The following is a 20,596-nucleotide window of genomic DNA, read 5'->3' as shown; positions in this document are numbered from 1 at the left end:
AATCTCAATCACCATCGAGAACTATTGCACAAAACTTACCTTAGATCTAGTGAAGAGGGCCTCATAGAAATCACGTTCAGATTTTGACAGTTGCAAATTTATTCTACTTATACAGTAGCAAATTATGAAATAACGAATGAACCCCTAAAAACCAGTACAGTTTCCTCAATAAAAGCCCTCTACTAGAGCGTGGATGGCGAGCAGCAGTTCAAACAGCAAGGGAGAGATAGAGGAGCGGCGCGACGAGACACGAGCAGTGGAGCACCAGGATTATGAGTAGTGACGATGGACGAGCAGTGATGGCGGATGAGCTGTGGACGAGGAAGAGGGAGACGAGCACGTGATGGATGACGACCACGCGACGGACGACGACAACGACGAACACCGAGAACACGACGAACGTCGAGCAGAGGAGATGCGACGACATGGGAGCTCAGCGAAGAGTTTAGGGCAAGGTGTGAGTGTGGGACAAAATACCAAGGGTTATTTTAGAATTTAGAAATATGAGGTGTCATCAATTAGATCTCCAACCCCAAATGGTGAGTATATTCATTTTTTATAATAGAATATTCTATTATTTCAAACGTTTTTGTCACGGTAGGAACTAAATTGGAAAAAAAAATTATGATATAAGAACCCAATTGAAAAGAAAAAAAATATATAGGAACCTTCAGTAAAACTATTAAAACTTATAGAATAATTAACCTATTTTCTAAGTGGATATATTTATCTTTTTGAAAATATATGGTGATAAATTTATAATCTTAATCTTTTTGCGTATTTTTTTCTCTTTTACTACCTTTGTTTCTCATAGCTTGAATAACATATTTTTTTATATAAATTAAATAATTATATTATTTATGAAAATTTGTAAAGCACAAAGTATTTATGGATTTGCATAACGTGCCACATCTTGGATACTATATATGAACATAATTACGAGCATATTTCAGGGACTGAATATATGAGATATGATACATTACCAGTTACGGATACTAAATATTCGAGATATGCATGCAGAGAGAAAAAAAGTCACAGTACCCAAGATACATTCATAATAAGAAATGGAGTTGCAGAATGTTGTTATTATCATCTTGGGACACAACAATTAACAACACATCCCCGTACTTGCTGTATAAATATATCCCATCAACTGATACAAAAAGCTTGTGGTACTTAAATGCCTTAACATAAGGAGGGAATGCCCAAAAGACCTTATCAAGATGTTTGCTATCGCTGTCAATCATGTTGCAGTCGTAATAAGGAACAATGCAATCGTGTATAATGTCAGGAGGCATTCTTGCAAAGCTTGTAACAGCCTGGGTATCTTGTTGTACGACTCTTCCCAATTACCATAAATTTGAGCAATCGCCTTCTGCTTTGTCATCCATACCTTTCGATATGATGGCTTAAAATGATAACTCTGTTGTTCTGCACTTTGTGATGCTGAACTAAAAACAGAGGGATCAACATGTATTATTGTCCTAATGACCTTGCAAATTGAACTACTATCTAACTGAGCATGATCTTGAGATATGGTTAGCACCAAATAGGTATATGGTCTACCAAACCTACGCACTGTCCTACAAAATTACTCATAGATCTCAGCATCTAATATAAAACATAATCAACATATAGGCATTTAATTTCATAAAAGGTAAAGGATAAAATTTACCAATAGTTCAAATTCTGTCAAAGTGCTACATAAAAACTCTATGGACACCCATTAGAGAATTTCTTGCAACGATAATGGTATTTAAGTCTATCTGACTCCAGAACTCTATATTTCATGTTCCTTCGAATGGTGTAGTTCTTTACTGCCATCAGACCAACATCCTTATTCCTGAACCTGTGGCCCACCCAAAATTCTACACCACCATCCATGTTGTAATTTTTCTTGTCGTCAGGGTTAAAAGGATCATCTAGTTGCATTGTGTCCAAATTTAAAGTGTGATAATGGTTTGGAACTTCTAATAATTATGGAATGACCAAAGGAGGAGGTAGGAGAAACTAAGCACCCCCACCGATGGGAGTCTCTGGCACATAATCATCAGAAGAATCACTCTCGTTGGACGACTCAGTTTCGGTAAAATAATCCGAAATTCCGAATCACCCTCGCTGTCATCCTCTTCGACACTATTACGAGGTTGGGCAAAGTGAATTGATCTTGCATCCAACGGAATTACTTGGGCTTCGAAGAGGATGGCCCACAACCACTACCCACTTCACGAACTGCAGCATACCATTCATCACATGTTGCGGCATTAGTCTAGCATGTACGTCGAACATTAGCTTTACATGCTGATCAGCTTCGAGCCATAATAACTTGTTAGTAAATCCACCATTTGGAAACGCTGGTAAAAATCTATATACAATACGCCCAACCTCCTTGGAACCTAATGTCCCCATATTGCTTAGTATGACAGTCTTTTGTGCATGTAGAGAATCAACATGGCAAGTGCGCAACATCAGAGTTGAATCAAACTTAAAAATCATTCATTTCTCACTATTTTTTTATTATTCCATTGGGATAAATTACAACAAAGAGGAACATATTATTATCTATGAGTAAAAAAAAAAAAAGATAAAGACATCAAATAAAGATATAGATGTAATGTAAGTAATGGTTGAGCTAGAAAGTTTCTTATATAGAGTTTTTTTTCTTAGTTATCTAGAATGTAGAGACACCTATTTAATGAGACACGTATCTCAGATACTGTGATCCTATTTTTTACTATGCACGTATCTTGGGTACCCTCTATTTCTCAGTATAAACATATTCCGATTCTGTGACCTTTTTCTTTTGTACGTATTTTGGATACTCAGTACACGTTTTTTCATCTGTATCGTATCTCGGATCTTGGATGCATCCAAGATTCGTTAAACGAGTAATATATCATGTCCCAGGTATTCAGTCTTCGAGATATACTCGTAATTACACTCGAATCATAGTATTTTAGATGTGATACGTTGTGCAAATTCGTAAATACTATATGTTTTACGAATTTTTGTAAATAATATATATTTAATGTAAATAAAAAATTGCTTTAATAACACGACAATAAAATAAATTTTATAATAATTTATATAGTGGAGTTAAAATTAATAATATATAGAAAAAATAAATATGATTATTTTGTATTAGGGAAAAAAAAATCTAAATTCTAGTGAGGATACTTGCCTCACCAAACTATACACAGATCTGTTCTTGTCTACTAGTACATGAAAATTAAATTTATTTAAAAATATGTAAAAGATAAAAATAAAAATACATAATATGAGAAGAATCGTATTTATTCTATACAATAAATAAGGATTTCCGTTGTTATACCGTTGTCATTGAAAGAGATCCAGAGGAAAGAAAAGAATCTATGCGCAATGCTCATGGCTCATGAGTCATGACTCACTCATAACCAAGTCACAGACTCCTCAGTGAAATCTCACTCACACTCACCCTGGCCCCTGGGTGCCTCGGACCCACCATTTTCACCCACATACATACCCTTCCTTTTTTCTCACTCCACCATTATTATATACATTTATTTATTAATTATTATTCTCCTTCTTCTCTATTTCTCATTTTCATTTGATAGTTGATACCACAAGAAATTAAGAAATATAAAATTATATGTGATTTTGAAATCATATTATTAATAATCTCTAACTCATAAATTAAAATTTTCAAATGTTATATAAATAAATAAGTCAGTAATAAATTTTACATTTGAAAAGTAAACAAACTTGATATATAAAAAACTAATAAATTATAATTCAAATAGTATAGTTTATTCATACTTATTTGATAAATAAAAAATTAATAAATTATAACTTAAATAATATAGTCTATTCATACTCGTTTAAGATATGCGTCTTCGAACTTTTTTATCTTTGATAAAAAAAAAATGACAAAAAAAAAGGAGAAAAAATATGAGTATACTTGCACAAGCTAAAGGTACTCACTCTCACCACCCAACACACAACACATAATCCCTTTTCTTAAATTTCCCAAGCCTCCCCACACACCCATGACCCAACTGTTGTTTTTCCTTATTCAGCAAAAAATATTTCACCCCACTCACAGTCTCACACACTCCCTCCCTTCCATCATTATTATTCCATTTCACCCGCTTTCTCTTCCACTCTGATCAATAGTACTACTAAAGACTAAACATCTGAATTGATTTTTAAGTTATTTTATTTTAAATGATACACTGTAATTTTTAATAAATTACAAATTTTTATTATGTTAAGTCTTTTTAAAATTATTTTTGTCCAAAAAAATTGATTCTTCTAGTATTTAGAAAGTTTAATTTATTTTATAATAATATTTTTAAAATTTAATTTTGATATATTAATATAATTATAAAATTATATTTATTTTTTTATGACAATATAAAAAAATATTATTTTAAATAATGTAATGGATATAATTAAATACATATAAAAAATTACTTTACATTTGGTTGTATATTAAAATTAAACTTAATAAAAAATTATTATAATCAAATATCTGAATTAAAGTTTGTTAAGGATTAATTTGAGTGTATGTTAGTAAATGAATAAATAAATAAATAAATAAATCCCTCCCTTCACTCGAAACGCAAAGAGAGGAGGAAGCAAGAGAGTCACAACTCACGTCCAAGATTCTTTTGATTTTGATTTTGTTGTATGATATTGAGGCTACCAAGATGCCAACCCCGGTGGCAGCAGCCCGGCAATGCCTAACACCAGAGGCTGCCCGCGCCCTCGACGAGGCGGTGTCCGTTGCCCGCCGTCGCGGCCACGCCCAAACCACCTCTCTCCACGCTATCTCCGCCCTCCTCTCCCTCCCCTCCTCCTCCCTCCTCCGCGACGCATGCTGCCGCGCCCGCAACTCCGCCTACTCGCCCCGCCTTCAGTTCAAGGCCCTCGACCTCTGCCTCTCCGTGTCCCTCGACCGCTCCCCTTCCTCCAACCCATCCACTGACCCGCCCGTCTCTAACTCCCTCATGGCAGCCATCAAGCGGTCTCAGGCCAACCAGCGCCGACACCCTGACACGTTCCATAACCAACTCTTGTTCCAAAGTAACCACTCTAACAACCTCCAACAAACTCAGCAACCGTTTTCTGTTTCGTCGGTTAAAGTTGAGCTGCAGCATTTGGTGATATCGATTCTTGATGACCCGGTTGTCAGTCGGGTTTTCGCAGAAGCGGGTTTCCGGAGCTCCGAAATTAAGCTCGCGATACTCAGGCCCTTGCCCCAGCTTTTTCGCTACTCGAGATCGCGTGGGCCGCCGGTTTTTCTATGTAACTTGCCGGAACAAGGCCGCCGGGGAGGGTTTTTCGGGTTCCCGTTTTCCGGCGGCGGAGACGGAGGGGAGGATGAGAGTTTCAGGAGGATTGGGGAGGTTCTGGTGAGAAGCAAGGGGAGGAACCCGGTGCTGCTTGGCGCGTGTGCTGGCGAGGCGATGCGGCAGTTCGTGGAGGCGGTGGAGAAGCGGAGGGAGGGGGTGCTGCCGGTGGAGCTGGTAGGGTTGAGGATTGTATCCGGGATTAGGGAAGCGGAGGAGGTGGCGGAGAAGGGCGTGGGGCCAGGAGTGGTGGTGAATTTGGGGGACTTGAAGGGTTTTGTGGCGGAGGAGGAGAATAGCGGCGGTGAAGAGGGTGTTCTTGGGGAACTGGGGCGGTTGTTGAAGGTTCATAGTGAGAGGGTATGGTTGATTGGTTTTGCTCGGAGCTATGAGTCTTACTTAAAGTTTGTTGGAAGGTTTCCTTTTGTCGAGAAAGATTGGGATTTGCAGCTTCTTCCAATTACTTCTCTTCAATCTTGCCAGAAACCAAGGTCCAGGTGATTTGTTTCCTCAATGAATATCCTCTTCTATTTATTCATGTAACTCTCAACTACTCCAAAGTAGTTGTTTACTGTCAGAACTTTTCAACAAAGGAGATTAAATATTATTTCTTTTATTCATCATGTGCATGCTTCAAGTAGTTTTGGTTGTTGTTTTTTATTTTATTTTATTTTATTTTTCTAATTTTTTTATTAAGAAATCTCATACATGAGTCTTTTGATATTTTGGATTAAATGTTTTTCTGTTCTTTAACTTAATGAAGCGGGTCTATGTAATTACTATACAAACATACCACCCTAATTTTTTTCTGATAAAAACTCTAAATTTAAGGATGAGCGGAACATTATTATAGAAGACTCATAGATTGTCATGATCAATTAAATGATAAATAGATAGATGTGAATTCATTTTCATTCATATGATAAGCTAATAAGTAATAACTTATTCTACAGATGGATTTTCATTTTTATTTGATCTCACCAATGTTTTGTTGTTTGACAGTTTAATGGATTCATTTGTACCATTTGGTGGATTTTTCTCTTCCCCTTCTGATTTGAAAAGTCCACTACCTGGCTGTACTCCCAATCTCAGGCACCGTCAAAACAGCGAAAGGTGTGAACAAGAAGTGCCTGCTCCAAAGGAAAGATTTTCTTCTTTAGCTGTTGAACCATGTCAATCTAACTATCAGCCATGGCTACAGATTGCAGAAATTAATGCAGCAAAAGGATTGAATGCTAAGGTGCGTACTGAGTACTGTATAACAGTCAGATAAATGTCAGTTAAAATGAGCAAAAAATTTGGTTATATAAAACGGATAAAAAATTTGGCGAAATAAAAGAGCATTTTGATTAAGTAATCTTCACTAACCTTAAAATGATGAATATTAACTATATACAAATTAAATTTTTGAAAAAGATTTTGGCTACTCAATCAAAAAAATATGCAATTGATTTTTTCTTACGAATTATTTGATTTTTATCAATGGATTTTTTTTTAATTTTGTTTGTGTAAAAATTATTTTCTTTTCCATTCAGTACAGACCAAAAAAGATGATTTTCTTTTATTGGATGGTGGTAAATCCTTGCGAACTCATAAGAACATGGATAATGTTTACTATCATCTGCGCCAGGGATTTTCCGAAGCAAATTCTTGTCCGAATGTTATGGGTTTTCTTTGTACTAAAGATAAAAAGAAAGATGCTGAAAATCGCGACAACAAAGTTACAGACAATTCTCCCGTTGAAGTCATCGATCTAAACTCGGAAGTTCCAGTCAATGTGCAAATTATGTCTACATCACAACCAACCAGTCCTTTTTCTTTGGCTTTCAAGGAAATGCAGGGGAAGCATACTTCGAAACTTGTGGAGATGTTCCAAAAAGCTGAAGATCTCGAGTTAGCTGACCTGAGATCATGCAACATCTCCAATTCAAGTGTGTGCGATGGTAGTGAAATGTCTCCAACTTCAGTTAATTCTGTAACCACAGATCTGGGTCTAGGAATATGTCCTTCTCCTACCAGCAATAAATTTAAGAAACCTACTGACGAATATTCAATGGATCCTCCAAAGCAAATCGGGAGTCAATTTTCTTCGAACTTCAATTTGGCTGATGGGAATATCTTGAAGCATCTGTCACAGTCTTCTTCCTGCTTAAGTTTCGACCATGTTAGACAAGTTGATGCGAGAAATCCCAAAAGCCTTTTTGAAGCTCTATCGAAGGAGGTAACCTGGCAAGATGAAGCATTACATGCTATCGTCAAAGCAATAGTTTGCAGTCCAATAAAAAGGATTAGACCATGTGGAGCAATTCAACGAGGCGACTTATGGATGAATTTTGTGGGACCTGATAGGCACGGCAAAAAGAAAGTAGCCGTTGCTTTAGCTGAGATTTTGTATGGAAGTCGGGACAGCTTTATTTGTATGGATCTAGGTTCCAAAGAAATGAAAGCATCCAACGCTGTGAAATTTAGGGGAAAGACTACTCTTGATTTTATTGTGGGGGAGTTTTGCAAGAAAACTTTGTCTGTGGTTTTTCTTGAAAACGTAGATAAGGCAGATGCAGTAACTCAAAGCAGTTTGTTGCAAGCCATCAAGACTGGAAAAATAACAGACTCGCACGGTCGAGAAATCGGATTAAACAATGCCACATTTGTGACTTCGTTTTTAAATTACAAAGATAGTTTGACGTTAACAGAAGAACCTTCCAACTATCCTGAGGAAAGGATACTAATGGCAAAAAGAGGAGCTATCAAGATCAAAGTTGAGCATGCCATTGGAGACATCATATCTAACAGTCTGAGAGATGCTATGCCAGATCTAGTTTTTGTAAATAAACGAAAATTGATCGGTGATAATGAATTTCACCACGACCGGCATTTAATCTCAGATATGCCTAAAAGGGCACATATAGCATCAAATTGGCTTTTGGATTTGAATCTTCCAGCTGAAGAGAGTGAATCACAACAAATGGACAGTGAAAATTCCAAACATGTCTCAACTGGGAACCAAAACATTTGGTTGCAAGATTTGTGTGATCAAGCTTACCAAACGGTTGTTTTCAAACCTTTCAATTTTGATGCGCTGGAAGATAGAGTGTTAGAAGTGATTAGAAGTAACTTCAACAAGATTCTTGGATCAGAATGTGTCTTACAAATTCAGTCAGAAGTCATTGACCAGTTGCTCGCAGCAGCATATGTCTTGGACCAGGATACAGTGGTGAAGTGGGTGGAGCAAGTTCTGAGCGAAGGATTCATCGAAGTACAGAGAAGGTGCAACCCCACAGCTAGTTCAATTGTGAAACTTGCTTCATATCAAGATCAAGCTTTAAGTGTATACCTTCCACCAAGAATACTTTTGGATTGAAACTATTACTAGAAAATGTTGGCGTTTCTATATTTGGCTGTATAATTTAGCAGTAATACATAGTGAAAACTACTTTTAGCCTTTACTGCTTCCTATTATTTTTTATGGATTTATATTTGTGTAAGTGGTAGTGGTTGTAGCTTATAATATGTATTCTGGAACTGGTACTCCGTGTGGTTATTATTATTGTGTTTGCATGTTAAAACTTAGTATCTTTGCTTTAGTGAAAGTTAAAAAGCAGTGGTTAGTTGGTAATTGAGTAATATATATACTGAATTACTGACGAATAAATTTAGATAAAAAATTAAGAGGGTTTTCTATGTTTTGTGATTTAATAAAGAAATTTTACAGTTGAAATTAAGTCATTATATTTATAATTTAATTTTGATGTACTATCAGTGTAAAATCGTTTTTATACTTTGCCATTGCTCAGCACGAGCTTTTTGGCAAAAACTGCGTCGTTTTTAGCTCCGTCCAGGGTCATAGGAGGAGGTGGAGGAGGTGGAGGTGGTGGTGGCGGTGGGGTTGTTGAAAAAGTTTGGTGGAGAGAGTGTTTTGCTGTGTGATGGACGGAAAGTACGGTAACAAAAAAACAGAGAAAACAGAGAAGAGATTTGATTTAATTTGATTTAGCTTTTAATTATTGGCATGTTAATTTGGTTGTGCGGTATGAAAGTTCAGCTTTCTTACTTTACAAGCAGAAAATTTATTTTACAGTGATAGGGTTTAGGACTTTATAAATGATTTTTTAAAAAAAATATTTAAATGATTTTTTTAAAATTTTTTTTAAGTAAAAATAAGGATAAAATACGAATTTTTTATTTAAATAAATAAAATAAATGTATTAATTATTGAAATGAATAATTATAAAAGTTATTATAAAAATTCGTTTTCCAACCTTATCTCGTTAGTTGGAATTGAGTCCTTATATTTATAATTTAATTTTAATGGACTATCAGTATAAAATCGTTTTTATATGTGTATCCAATCACATAAAGTTGGATTAACAAAAATAATTATTTTTTATATTGACTCCGTGAATAATCATTTAAAAGAATGATTGTAATTACACGATTTTATAAAATATTTTATACTGTTAATACATCAAAATTAAAATTTTATATTTATCCCACCTATTTTTATTTTTACCTTTTTTTTCTTCCACCTTTTGATATTGTAACAGGAAACTTTGCTTTGCTTTTTTTATGAAGAGATTTTATTTTTTTAATTTAAATAATATTAAAAAATTATATTTATGTATATTATATCTCATATCACAAACGGCGAGGGAAATTAAAGACGTAAATTAAATTTAAGAGACATGAAGCAGTGGATGGAGTGGCGGACGAAATTTTGATTTAATAAAATTGTAGGTAATATGTGTATGAGTTGCTTGTTTTATTTTATGTGTAGGCAAAATTTTATGTGTCTTGGTTGTTGAGTCTTTGTGGTATAATTGTTGTGCTTTGACAAAATCATGTGATTTTGGTCTATTCTTAATAACAATGCCAAAAGACATTGACTGCGAATCAAAAAATATTTTTTTTTCTTGTTTTGGGTATGAACGATCTAAAAACAAATTATTCACCTAATTTCACGTAGCCAATGAAATCAGGAAAGAAAAAGTTATAGATAAAATACGTATTTTGTTCTTAATATTTATATTTTTTAAATATTATTAATTTTAAGAATAAAATTAAATAAATTAAATATTAAGAATAATTCAAAAAAAATTACAAATATCAGAAACAAAAAGTATATTTTACTCAAAAATTACTAATAGAATTAGAAAGAAAATGTGATATGAATAAAATAGATACAATGCACATTTTCTGTTATTTTTAGTAACATATTGATATTTTTATTTTTAAGTTAATCCATTAATTTTAAATATTTTTTGTTGTCTCTATTAACTTTAAATATAAATATCAATAAAAATACTTTAATTTTAATTTAAATAAGGTATAAAAAAATAAAACTCATAATAAAATGTCGGATTTTATGTTTTAGTTCAGACTTTAAAAATTTTATTTTTTATAAATTTATAAATTTAAAATAGAATGCTTAACTTTTTTTAAAATTAATTGAAAACCATCTTTTAATTCATTCACATCTAAGTAGCCATTATCAAAATTGTTTTAGAAAGAAAAAATTAATAAAAAATATAGCCTTAGTTATAATGAGATTCTAACTCATCACTTTGTGAGATTTTGAGAAGAAGTGCTCTTTAAAAAGCAAGTACGATGAAAATTGTATGTTGTATTTGAAGAAAATTATTGTTTATCATTGGCCTTTATGATAAAATTAATTAAGGATCTGAGAGGCTCAAAGGCAGTGGTTTACCATGTCGCAGAAAGAAGAAATAGAAATATTTTAGAAACTAAAAATAAAAAAATTGAAATTTTTTTGAAATAATTAAGAGCTCAAATTTAAATTTTTAGATTTTGAAGTAACAAACAATCTATCAAAATGTTTGTTATATACTTACTTTTACAAATTAAATGATTTGATTGATATAATACTTTAATTATTTTTCAAATAGTATCTTGTATAGTCACCAAAAAATCATATCTTATATAAATTTAATTGGTCTTTTTAATTTACATCACTTTGTTATCAGTATTTGTTACTTCTAACTCTAAAAAAATATTATGCTTTAGTTTCTATGCCAATTTACTCCTGACACAATACTTATAGTTAAAAAGAGAAAATTCTGATTAATAATACAATAATTCCAATGATCAATTTGTTGAATGAACTAAGACCTATAATAATTTTTAGAAGAAAAAAATTGTAAAATATTTATTAAGAATTAATATTCAAAATGGCTTCTGAAATTTGACTTCAACTCAATTTAGTCATCGAATTTTCAATTGATCGAATTTGTTCCCTAAAATTTTAAGTTGTGACTCAATTTGACATTTTCATCCATTTTTGTCACTAAAGAGCTGACATGGTAATTTTAATTAACACCTAACACTACATAAAAGACATTGTGTAGTTGTTGGTGCCCAAAATATATTAAAACGATGTCTGTGTGACATAAGAAGGGAGTTAAATGAAACCTAAAATGTAAAACACTTCATTTTCAGGGGCGAAGCTAGATGAAATATTAGAGAGGGGCTAAAAATATTTTTATAATAAGATAAGACTAAAATAAAAATTTTAGGAGTGGCTAAACTAAAATTTGTATATAATTTATATGAAACCTCAACATGAGGCTCCACCGCTGTTCATTACTGAAACTTCAATTGACCATTTTTCTTCTTTCTCCTTTCGTATACCTTGCGGCAACTAAGAACCAATGTTGTCGCCATAGGTGAAATTTGAAGCTTTTTGCACTTGATTCATCGGCCTATAATGAAAACGAAGAACTTGGAAATCATCATTTGTTCAAAAACAGATTAGCAAAAAATTCGTAACTCTCAACATGCAATACTCTATTTTGTTGGAATATATTGATTGAGGTTTGTTGTTTTTTAATTTTTTGCTCTATTTGATCAATGAAATTTTTTGGAGATTTAGGTTGATTATGGTTGTTAGTAACTGGTAGAGTTCTTGTATGCTATAGTTTAATTTTTTATGTATATAACTGTGATCAACTGAATCTGATGCATTGGGCAAATAGATATGAGGATTGTTGCAGGCGTTTTTTTTTTGTTTTCATGTTTAAGAGAAGCTGGAATTAATGGATGACTTAACTATTCTTGTTTTTGAATGGAGGTTCATGATTTTTGATTTAAAATAGAATGAAATAAGTATTAATGTTACCATTTTCTACAACTACACAATTGTGGAATCTTTCCACTTCTGCTGTGATGTACGTTCCTCACCCGGCTGTCATGCAAACGCGATCTACTTGAATTTTGGGAAGCTTCGTTGCCGCTCCTCAGCATCCTCCCCAACTCACCAAAAACGGCTTCAATTTGGGAGATTTGGGGGCACCGTCTAGGCTTTTATGTTCAAATCTCAAGGGGCTAAATTGGTGCTTATAATATTTTTGCCACATTATATAACTGTTGATAGTGTCAAGTGTCAATTAAAATTGTTACGTCAACTTTTTGGTGACATAAATAAACAGAAGGACTAAATTGAGTCACAACTCAAAATTTTAGGGTACAAATTAGGTCAATTGAAATTTTGGAGGTTAAATTGAGTCGCGAGTCAAATTTCAGGGACCATTTTAAAAGGATGTTATCTGTGCATTCTTCCTTACACTCTTATCGATCTAGCCAACATATGCCTACCCTAAGGGAGATTATTCGATACTTAGATACAGATATAGCTCAGTAACACCAAAATCACTATTGCCGCTTAAACACGACTATGCTTCACTCTATCGCTAGTGAAAGAAGATAGCAATTTCTGGTCATTTTTTGTCTAACTCGAATTTACTTAGTTAGTCAGAACTTGCTTCCTAGTTCAACTAAGTGCTCGATTGAGTTCTTACGTTACCTACTCTACAGTAACATTTATTGATTCCAGCCGACCAAACTCAACTAAAAGGAATGAAATGCAGCAAAAGAAAAAAAAATCTATGGATCGATCCCATCGTCTCCACTTTACGTCTTTGACATCCAGGTGTCGCTGACCGACCATAGAATCCTATTCGAAAAATGAAACAAATTAGCTATTCACTCTCAGTTAAAAATTAAGAGCCGACCTACATTAACATTTTGAACATTAAAAGTCCCAACGATTGTTTCATAAATACTAATGAATCAAAGAATATTTTTAATGAATTTTAAAAAATCATTAATCATTTTATTATAAATTCACGAATTTCAAAAAATGCAAATTTTTCAAGATTTAAACTAAAATATAAAATTTAAGTTTTTATTTTTATTATTTTTATTTTTTATATATTTTTTAAATTCAAATTAAAGATATTTTTTACTAATATTTATGTTTTAAAATTAATTGATTAATTAAAAAATAAGAACGTCAATAAGCAGTTGAAAAAAATAAAATATGTACAATATAACTAATTTGTTCATATCACTTCTTTTGATGGATCTAATTAAGTGTACTGATACCAAGTATTTTAACGCGACATATATATAACGTGGTAATATATAAAATTAGACATCAAATCAATAGAAAGTATATTAGATATAAAATATATATTAAAAATAAAATAATATATGTCTCTAGATATAATGCATAGTGGTTAAATTGAAAATACTATATAAAAATAAAAAATAATAAAATATAAAAATAAATCAAACACAATCTAAAATATTAAAGTTTTATTGATATTAAATTAAAATAATAAACTCGTAATTTATATCTTAATTCGTAAGATTGTTGTAGTATCGAAATTTACAAAATCGTAAAACGAAATGTATATGTGACTCGTAAATTAAGAAAATATAACGATATGAAGATTTAAATTCAAATTTTTATATATCTATCAATTATCAGTTTTTTTATTTTAATTATTTGTGCAGTATATTAATATACATCAATAATTAGTACAATACAATCATTTTGTTCTAAAAAAGATAACTTTATTAGATGTGAATAAAATTATAAATGTTTATAGATAGAACTATTGACAGAAACAAAAAAGGGGTATCTCACACTCAAGACAAATGAGTAGAGTAGCAACGGAAATAAACTAAAAAAGAAGAGAAAATTGCAAAGAGAATAGAGAAAAATAAAAACTACTATTCAAAATATAACAAAACAAATTTAACGCTAATTTTAATATTTTTTTAAAATTTCAAAATTCAAACACTAGAATTTTCCTATTCCTATTCCTATATTTTTCTTCTATCTGTGTGATTTAAATATTTTATTCTCTTCTTTTTAACAATAAATTAATAATACCTTTGTTCCACTAATCTAATTTATCTATATACCAAATCAACTAATAGATCGGAATAAAAAAGAAAAAAAAAAGAGAGCAAAATAGAGCACCAATGTTAAAAGGGTTGAGGAGAAGAAATGAGAGAAGTAGAAGAGCAAGGATAATAATCAATGTTAAAAGAAAAAAGAGAGAGGAAAGACCGAGTGATGGAGGTGATGGTGATGGAAGAAGAAAGAAGAGAGATTAAGCCAAGAACTAAAGGCAACACAGCGACTTTAACAACAGAGACTATGGAGACGGTGAAAATAAAACAAGACAGATTCTGAGCAAACGCGATTTCAGCGATTTTGAGTGTTTTTTCGGTGATTCTGCATGAACGCCACTCCTCTTACTCGAAGAATATAAACGAGATGAATTGAGGGAGTAAAATTGCAAACTCGTGCGATTTAACGAGTTGGCTTGCGATTCTAACTACCTATATATAATAATTATTTTTCATAAAAGAAATTATTTTGATATTCGTAACATAATGTACTAAAATTTTTTATTTGCAATAATTAGACATTAAAAGATGATATATAATAAATAAAGTACTATTTTAGTTCCTAACGTTTAGGTTATTAAATTCTAGTTTCGTCCTTAATGTTTGAAACATTTTATTTTTATCTCAAACATTTTATTTTGTTTTATTTTAGTCTTCTCGACAAAATTACGATTTTTTTTCTAAAAACTTGTTAACATTATGATTTTCTTCTAGATAGCAACAAAAATTATTATTGTAGTGATCATAGTGATTGTTGTAGTGATTTGAGAATGAAAGTAATAGAATAATATGGGAAAAAAAAGATAACAATAGAAGAAAAAGAGATATTTTTTGGTAAAAAAAATTAATTTTGACAAGAGAATCAAAATAGGACGAAATAAAATGTTTGGAACAAAAATAAGATGTTTTAAACGTTAGGACGAAATTAAAATTTAGTCTAACATTAAGGATTAAAATAATATTTTACTCTATATTTACAATAATGCTACGCGTAACAAGTTTTTTGTAACTTAGTCCAATCAAGTTCACACAAGTTCAATAAAAAAAAGTGTGCGGATGCGTTACCGCTTCTCTTTCTTTGCACTTTTCAGCATACAAATTTTGTTAGATAGCACAAAAACTTATTGACATAAATTTTTTTTGGTTCGGTGAGTAAATGTTCTAAACATGTGGTCCTTCAAAAGTTTTTGTGCTGTGCATAAAAAATTTCTATGATGTGCATAAAAATTTTGTGTTGTATACCATAATTTATGTGCTATAGGATATATTGTTCGTTGGGTATCAATGTTTTGGACATGTAGTTCTTTAAAAAATTATGTATTGTGCACCAAAATTTCTGTGCTATGCACCAATTATCTGATGTATACTAAAATTCCTATGTTATGCGTATTTTGTTAGTTAGGTGTCAATCTTCTTGGCATGTGGTCTTTTAAAAATTTAGAATAAATTACCATTTGTACCCATGAAAGATATAAATACTGACAAATGTACTCATATAAGAATAAAATGACAATTGTAACCACGGAAAAAGGCTTCCGTGTGCCAAGAATACCCTGATGGACCAATTGCGTAACCAACATCCAGGTACTCTTGGCACACGGAGGCCATCTTCTGTGGTTACAATTGTCGTTTTATTCTTATATGAGTACATTTGTTAGCGTTTATATCTTTCATGGGTACAAATGGTAATTTATTCAAAAATTTATATATTGTGCATCAAAATTTTCAGTGCTGTGAATTAAAATTTCTGTGCTCTAATTTGTTGAACATATATTGGAGGAGAAGAAAAAGATGAAGAAGATGACGACAACGCTGACAACGATGATGATGAAAGAGGATGAAAAGAAAAAAGAAGGAGGAGAAGAAATCAAACAAGAGAAGAAGAAGATGACGACATTGAAGAAAAAGAAGAAGACGACGTTGAAGAAGAACCAGAGATGAAGACAACGGCGGCAACAATGATGATGACGTTGTTGAAGAAGAAGAAGATGTTGATGATGATGACAACAATAATGATAATGAAGAAGAAGAAGAAGAAGAAGAAGAAGAAGAAGAAGAAGAAGAAGAAGAAGAAGAAGAAGAAGAAGAAGAAGAAGAAGAAGAAGCACCAGCAGCAGCAGCGACAATGCGTATATACCTACATTTAAAGAAGCGCGCTTTGACTTGGTTGTGTACTTGGTTTAAAAAAGTTTGGACACTTAGCTTTGTTGATAAAAATTATATTGTCCATATATACTAATTAAATTAGGGTTAATTGACAAATTAGTCCTTGAAATATTGGTCGATCATCATTTTCGTTCCCAAATGATTTCTTTAATCAAATTAGTTCCTGAAAAATTTAAAATTAGTTACGTTTGTCCTTTGGTCAATAGGTTAACAGTTTCTGTTAACAGATTTTTCAATTCTGTTAACACCTCTTTTTGATGATACACATTCTCAAACGGACAACAACAATCTAGAATCAATTTTGTGAATCCTACAATAGCACAAACAAACCACAACTTATGAGGAATAATAGAATCATATGTGATATGTGCTCATTCAAAGATGGTATCATTCATGAGAAATTATGCAGACAAAATATGCGTTATGTGTAGAAAAAAAGAGGAGTTATGATAGGCACCGTTTGGTTAATGACTGTGTATGCCAAAGACAGAGACACGGTAGGACGTGTTCTTTATTTGGTACGTGAGACACAAACTAAGAGAGACATGGTGACACATAGATACCCACAAAAACATGTATTTTGAGTCTTTCCAATTAGCTGAGACACTCATTTTTAAGTTGAGATATGGAATATTTTTACCATTTTAGCCCTTCAACCTATTTTTTTCTTCAACCATTCTTCATCTCCTCTCTCAGCCTCCATACTCTCTCTGCCCATTGTTGTTGCCCGATTTGTGCTTCAATGGCGTCGCTTCCATCCTCTCTCTGGCAGTGTTGTTTGTCTTTTGTCTTCTTCTTACAGGTAGCATCACAGCAAAGAAGAAAGTCTTTCTGCCTCACCCTTCGATCAACATCAACAACTGCTGTCGGTCCTGTCCTTCTTCCACCTTTACTCATTTTCATCTTCTTTACATTCTTCTCTACCTCTTTCTTTTTTTTTTCATTTTTTCTGTTGCCTTGTTCTACCTCAGATTCAATTTGTATTTATTTTAATTTTTTTAATAAAAATTTGAATGTCTTTATTATTCAATTAGAATGTTATTGAAGCACTTTTGTTTATTTTATAAATATTAAATTTTGGATTAAATTTTATTTGTGGTGTTCTTTGTTGTGGATGAGATGATAACTTATTCTGTATTTGGATTGATAGAGATTTGTGTTTGCTATGTTAACTTTTAGCAATTTTGGGTAAATTTTTTATGTTTATGGAGTTGATTTTCTTTTGGATAAAGAATTACCAAAAATAAAAAAAATTTGTGTTGGTTTTGAAGATGGTGATGCCATGGTAAATTGTGATAATTTTGAAGGAATATGAAAAGGTATAACTAGTGATGGTGATACAGAAATGAATTGGGTAAAATTGACTTTTTTAGTAAAATTGTGAGTTGTGTGTTCTGTCTATGTCTTAATTATCAAACAGAATACAAAATTAATGTCTTCTTGTGTCTATGTACTCTTGTGTCTATGTCTTCATAATTTTAAGACATGAATCAAACACAGCCATACAGAACGTAATCCAAAGTAAGATGGGGAATCAAAGAAAGGGACTTCTCTACTTTAATTTGATTTTCTTATGCAACAGCTAAGGGAATCACTCTACCCTCTCCTGTTCAAATCCAAGTTTCTCAAAGAAATTCAAAGAAATTTTTATTTATAAAAAATTAAAAGAAAAATGGCTACCAGGTTTTAGCGAATTTTTATACCTCTTAAGTTTAAAACTCTAACTCACAAGTTCACTAAAATAAAAATGGGTCAAATCATTATTGGGGATAAAACAAAAAAAATTAAATTAAATTATATTAAATAAACATAAAATAAGTCTTAAAATAAATACTAAGAAAGTAATGCCTATTTGATTCAACTTGATTAACGAGAGTTTTTAATGCAACTTGTAAATAGTAAGACGTTTGGCTTTCCATAATCATTAACCATTATCTTGCCCAATTTTTGATGCATCTCTTGAACAAATGATTTAGCCATGTTTGCAAAACCTTTTTCTTCTCTTAGTTGTTGCTCTTATAATGAGATCAATTAACATATGACAGTTCTCAATTTGTCCCACAGAGCTCGTATCATTTCCTCCCTCCTGAAAAAGATTCGTTCTCAAATCTGTATCCAAATCAAAAGGAAATATGTCAAAAACATTAAAAGTAGCTGACATATTATACTCACTTGTAATGCCAATCTTGTAAGCAATGTTATTGATCTTTTCGAGCACCTGAAATAGACCATCACTCCTAGGGTCTAACTTGAATTTTCTTTGAATAGGAAACCTCTTCTTTTTCAAACCCATACCCAGTCACCAAGTTCAAAGACAAGTTGTCTTCGACCTTTATTCACCCTTTGAGCTGTCAACCTATTTTTCTTTTCAATTAACTCACATGCTTTTAAGTGCATTGCTTTAACCTTTTCAGCTTTACCTTTGGTATCCAAGCTAACAAGATCATGCAAAAGCAAAGGTAATAAGTCCAAAATAGTTAAAGAGTTAAAACCACAAACAAGTTCAAAAAGAGAAAAGCCTGTAGAAGAATGAATTGTTCTATTATAAGAAAACTCAGTAAAAGATAAACAATCTTCCCAAATTTTCAGATTCTTACCAACAACAGCACGTAATAAGGTCCCTAATATTCTATTTACTACTTCAGTTTGATCATCAGTCTGAGGATGACAGATAGTAGAGTATAATAATTTTGTGCCTAATTTATCTTATAACATTTTTCAAAAATGACTCAAAAATTTTACGTCACGATCAGAAATAATAGTTTGAGGAACAACATGCAAGCGCACAACCTCTCTAAAGAAAGATCAACAATGTTTATTGCATCATCAGTTTTATGGCATGCAATGAAATGAGCCATTTTACTAAACCTGTCTACCACAACAAAAATGCTATCTCTACCCTTCTTAGTTCGAGACAAACCAAGAATAAAATCTAGAGAAATATCAACCTATGGATGCATAGGAACAGGTAACAGAGTATACAAATTATGTAGTAAAAATGTAGATTTAGTATGTTTACATGCAATACACTTAGCACAACATTTTTCAACATCCCTAAGCATGTGTGACCAGTAAAAATGTTCAAATAACACATCCAATATCTTATGCATACCAAAATGACCCATTAAACCCCCATTATGTGATTTCCGAATAAGTAAGTCCCTAATAGAACAAGCAAGCACACAAATTCTATTACCACGAAATAGAAAACCTTCATGACTATAAAATTTGTTATACACCATGTTCACAAGAGGCATAAATAATAGAAAAGTGAAAATCAGTAGCATACAACTCCTTTAAATACTCAAATCCTAACAACTTACAAGTAAGTGTAGTAATCAAATCATACCTCCTAGATAAAGCATCAGCAAACACATTCTCTTTACCTTATTTAAAGACAATCACATATAGAAATGTCTCAATGAATTTCACTCATTTAGCATGTCTTTTATGAAGCTTGCCTTGTCCCTTTAGGTGCTTCAAAGATTGATGATCCGTGTGAATCATAAACTCCTTAGGTAAAAGGTAGTGTTGCCCAACCTCCAAAGCTCGAACCAAGGCATATAATTCTATCTTAAATTGAATATTTGCACTGAGCTGAATTCAACTTTTCACCGAAGAAGGCAATGACTCACTTTTTCTGCATTAAAATAGCACCTATACCAATCCTAGAAGCATCACGTTCGATCTCAAAGGTTTTATCAAAGTTAGATAACATAAGAATAGGGGCAGATCACAAACAATCTTTTAGGGTATGAAATGAAATTTTTTGTTCCTTTTTCATTTAAACCCAACATCTTTTTTGATAACCTCTGTGAAAGGCGTAGCAATGGTAGAAATTTTTTTACAAATTTCCTGTAAAACCCAGCTAAACCATGAAAACT

General features: G+C 32.2%; 1 protein-coding gene and 1 long non-coding RNA gene across 3 annotated transcripts; one reads left to right on the top strand and one right to left on the bottom strand.

Annotated features, from left to right (window-relative positions):
* The first annotated feature begins 3,284 nt into the window (after positions 1–3,284).
* LOC112715376 (protein SMAX1-LIKE 8) lies at positions 3,285–8,896 on the top strand. Of its 2 annotated transcripts, none has more exons than XM_025767132.3 (3): positions 3,285–5,827; positions 6,333–6,570; positions 6,961–8,896. In XM_025767132.3, exons 1-3 carry the CDS (start codon positions 4,689–4,691, stop codon positions 8,689–8,691), a joined length of 3,108 nt encoding a protein of 1,035 aa, XP_025622917.1. In that variant the 5' UTR covers positions 3,285–4,688; the 3' UTR covers positions 8,692–8,896. The 2 variants fall into 2 exon arrangements, with proteins under 2 accessions (XP_025622917.1, XP_025622914.1); XM_025767129.3 differs by having other exon boundaries at positions 6,871–8,896.
* Positions 8,897–18,543: 9,647 nt separating this feature from the next.
* On the bottom strand, positions 18,544–19,146 carry LOC112715375 (uncharacterized). The gene is made up of 2 exons (XR_003159662.2): positions 18,885–19,146; positions 18,544–18,798 (listed from the first exon to the last, which is right to left on the bottom strand). It is a non-coding gene; the product is annotated as an uncharacterized lncRNA (long non-coding RNA).
* Between the last annotated feature and the right edge of the window lie 1,450 nt (positions 19,147–20,596).

The sequence above is a fragment of the Arachis hypogaea genome, chromosome 10, assembly GCF_003086295.3.
Source record: "Arachis hypogaea cultivar Tifrunner chromosome 10, arahy.Tifrunner.gnm2.J5K5, whole genome shotgun sequence".
Lineage (NCBI taxonomy): Eukaryota > Viridiplantae > Streptophyta > Magnoliopsida > Fabales > Fabaceae > Arachis > Arachis hypogaea.
This window is presented reverse-complemented; position numbering and strand designations above follow the sequence as displayed.

Excerpts from the sequence above, each read along its gene's own strand:
- LOC112715376 (XM_025767129.3), top strand. The coding sequence starts at position 4,689 with ATGCCAACCCCGGTGGCAGCAGCCCGGCAATGCCTAACACCAGAGGCT. Across the intron at positions 5,828-6,332 it reads TGCCAGAAACCAAGGTCCAG|TTTAATGGATTCATTTGTAC; the intron begins GTGATTTGTTTC and ends GTTGTTTGACAG. Across the intron at positions 6,571-6,870 it reads CAAAAGGATTGAATGCTAAG|ACCAAAAAAGATGATTTTCT; the intron begins GTGCGTACTGAG and ends CATTCAGTACAG.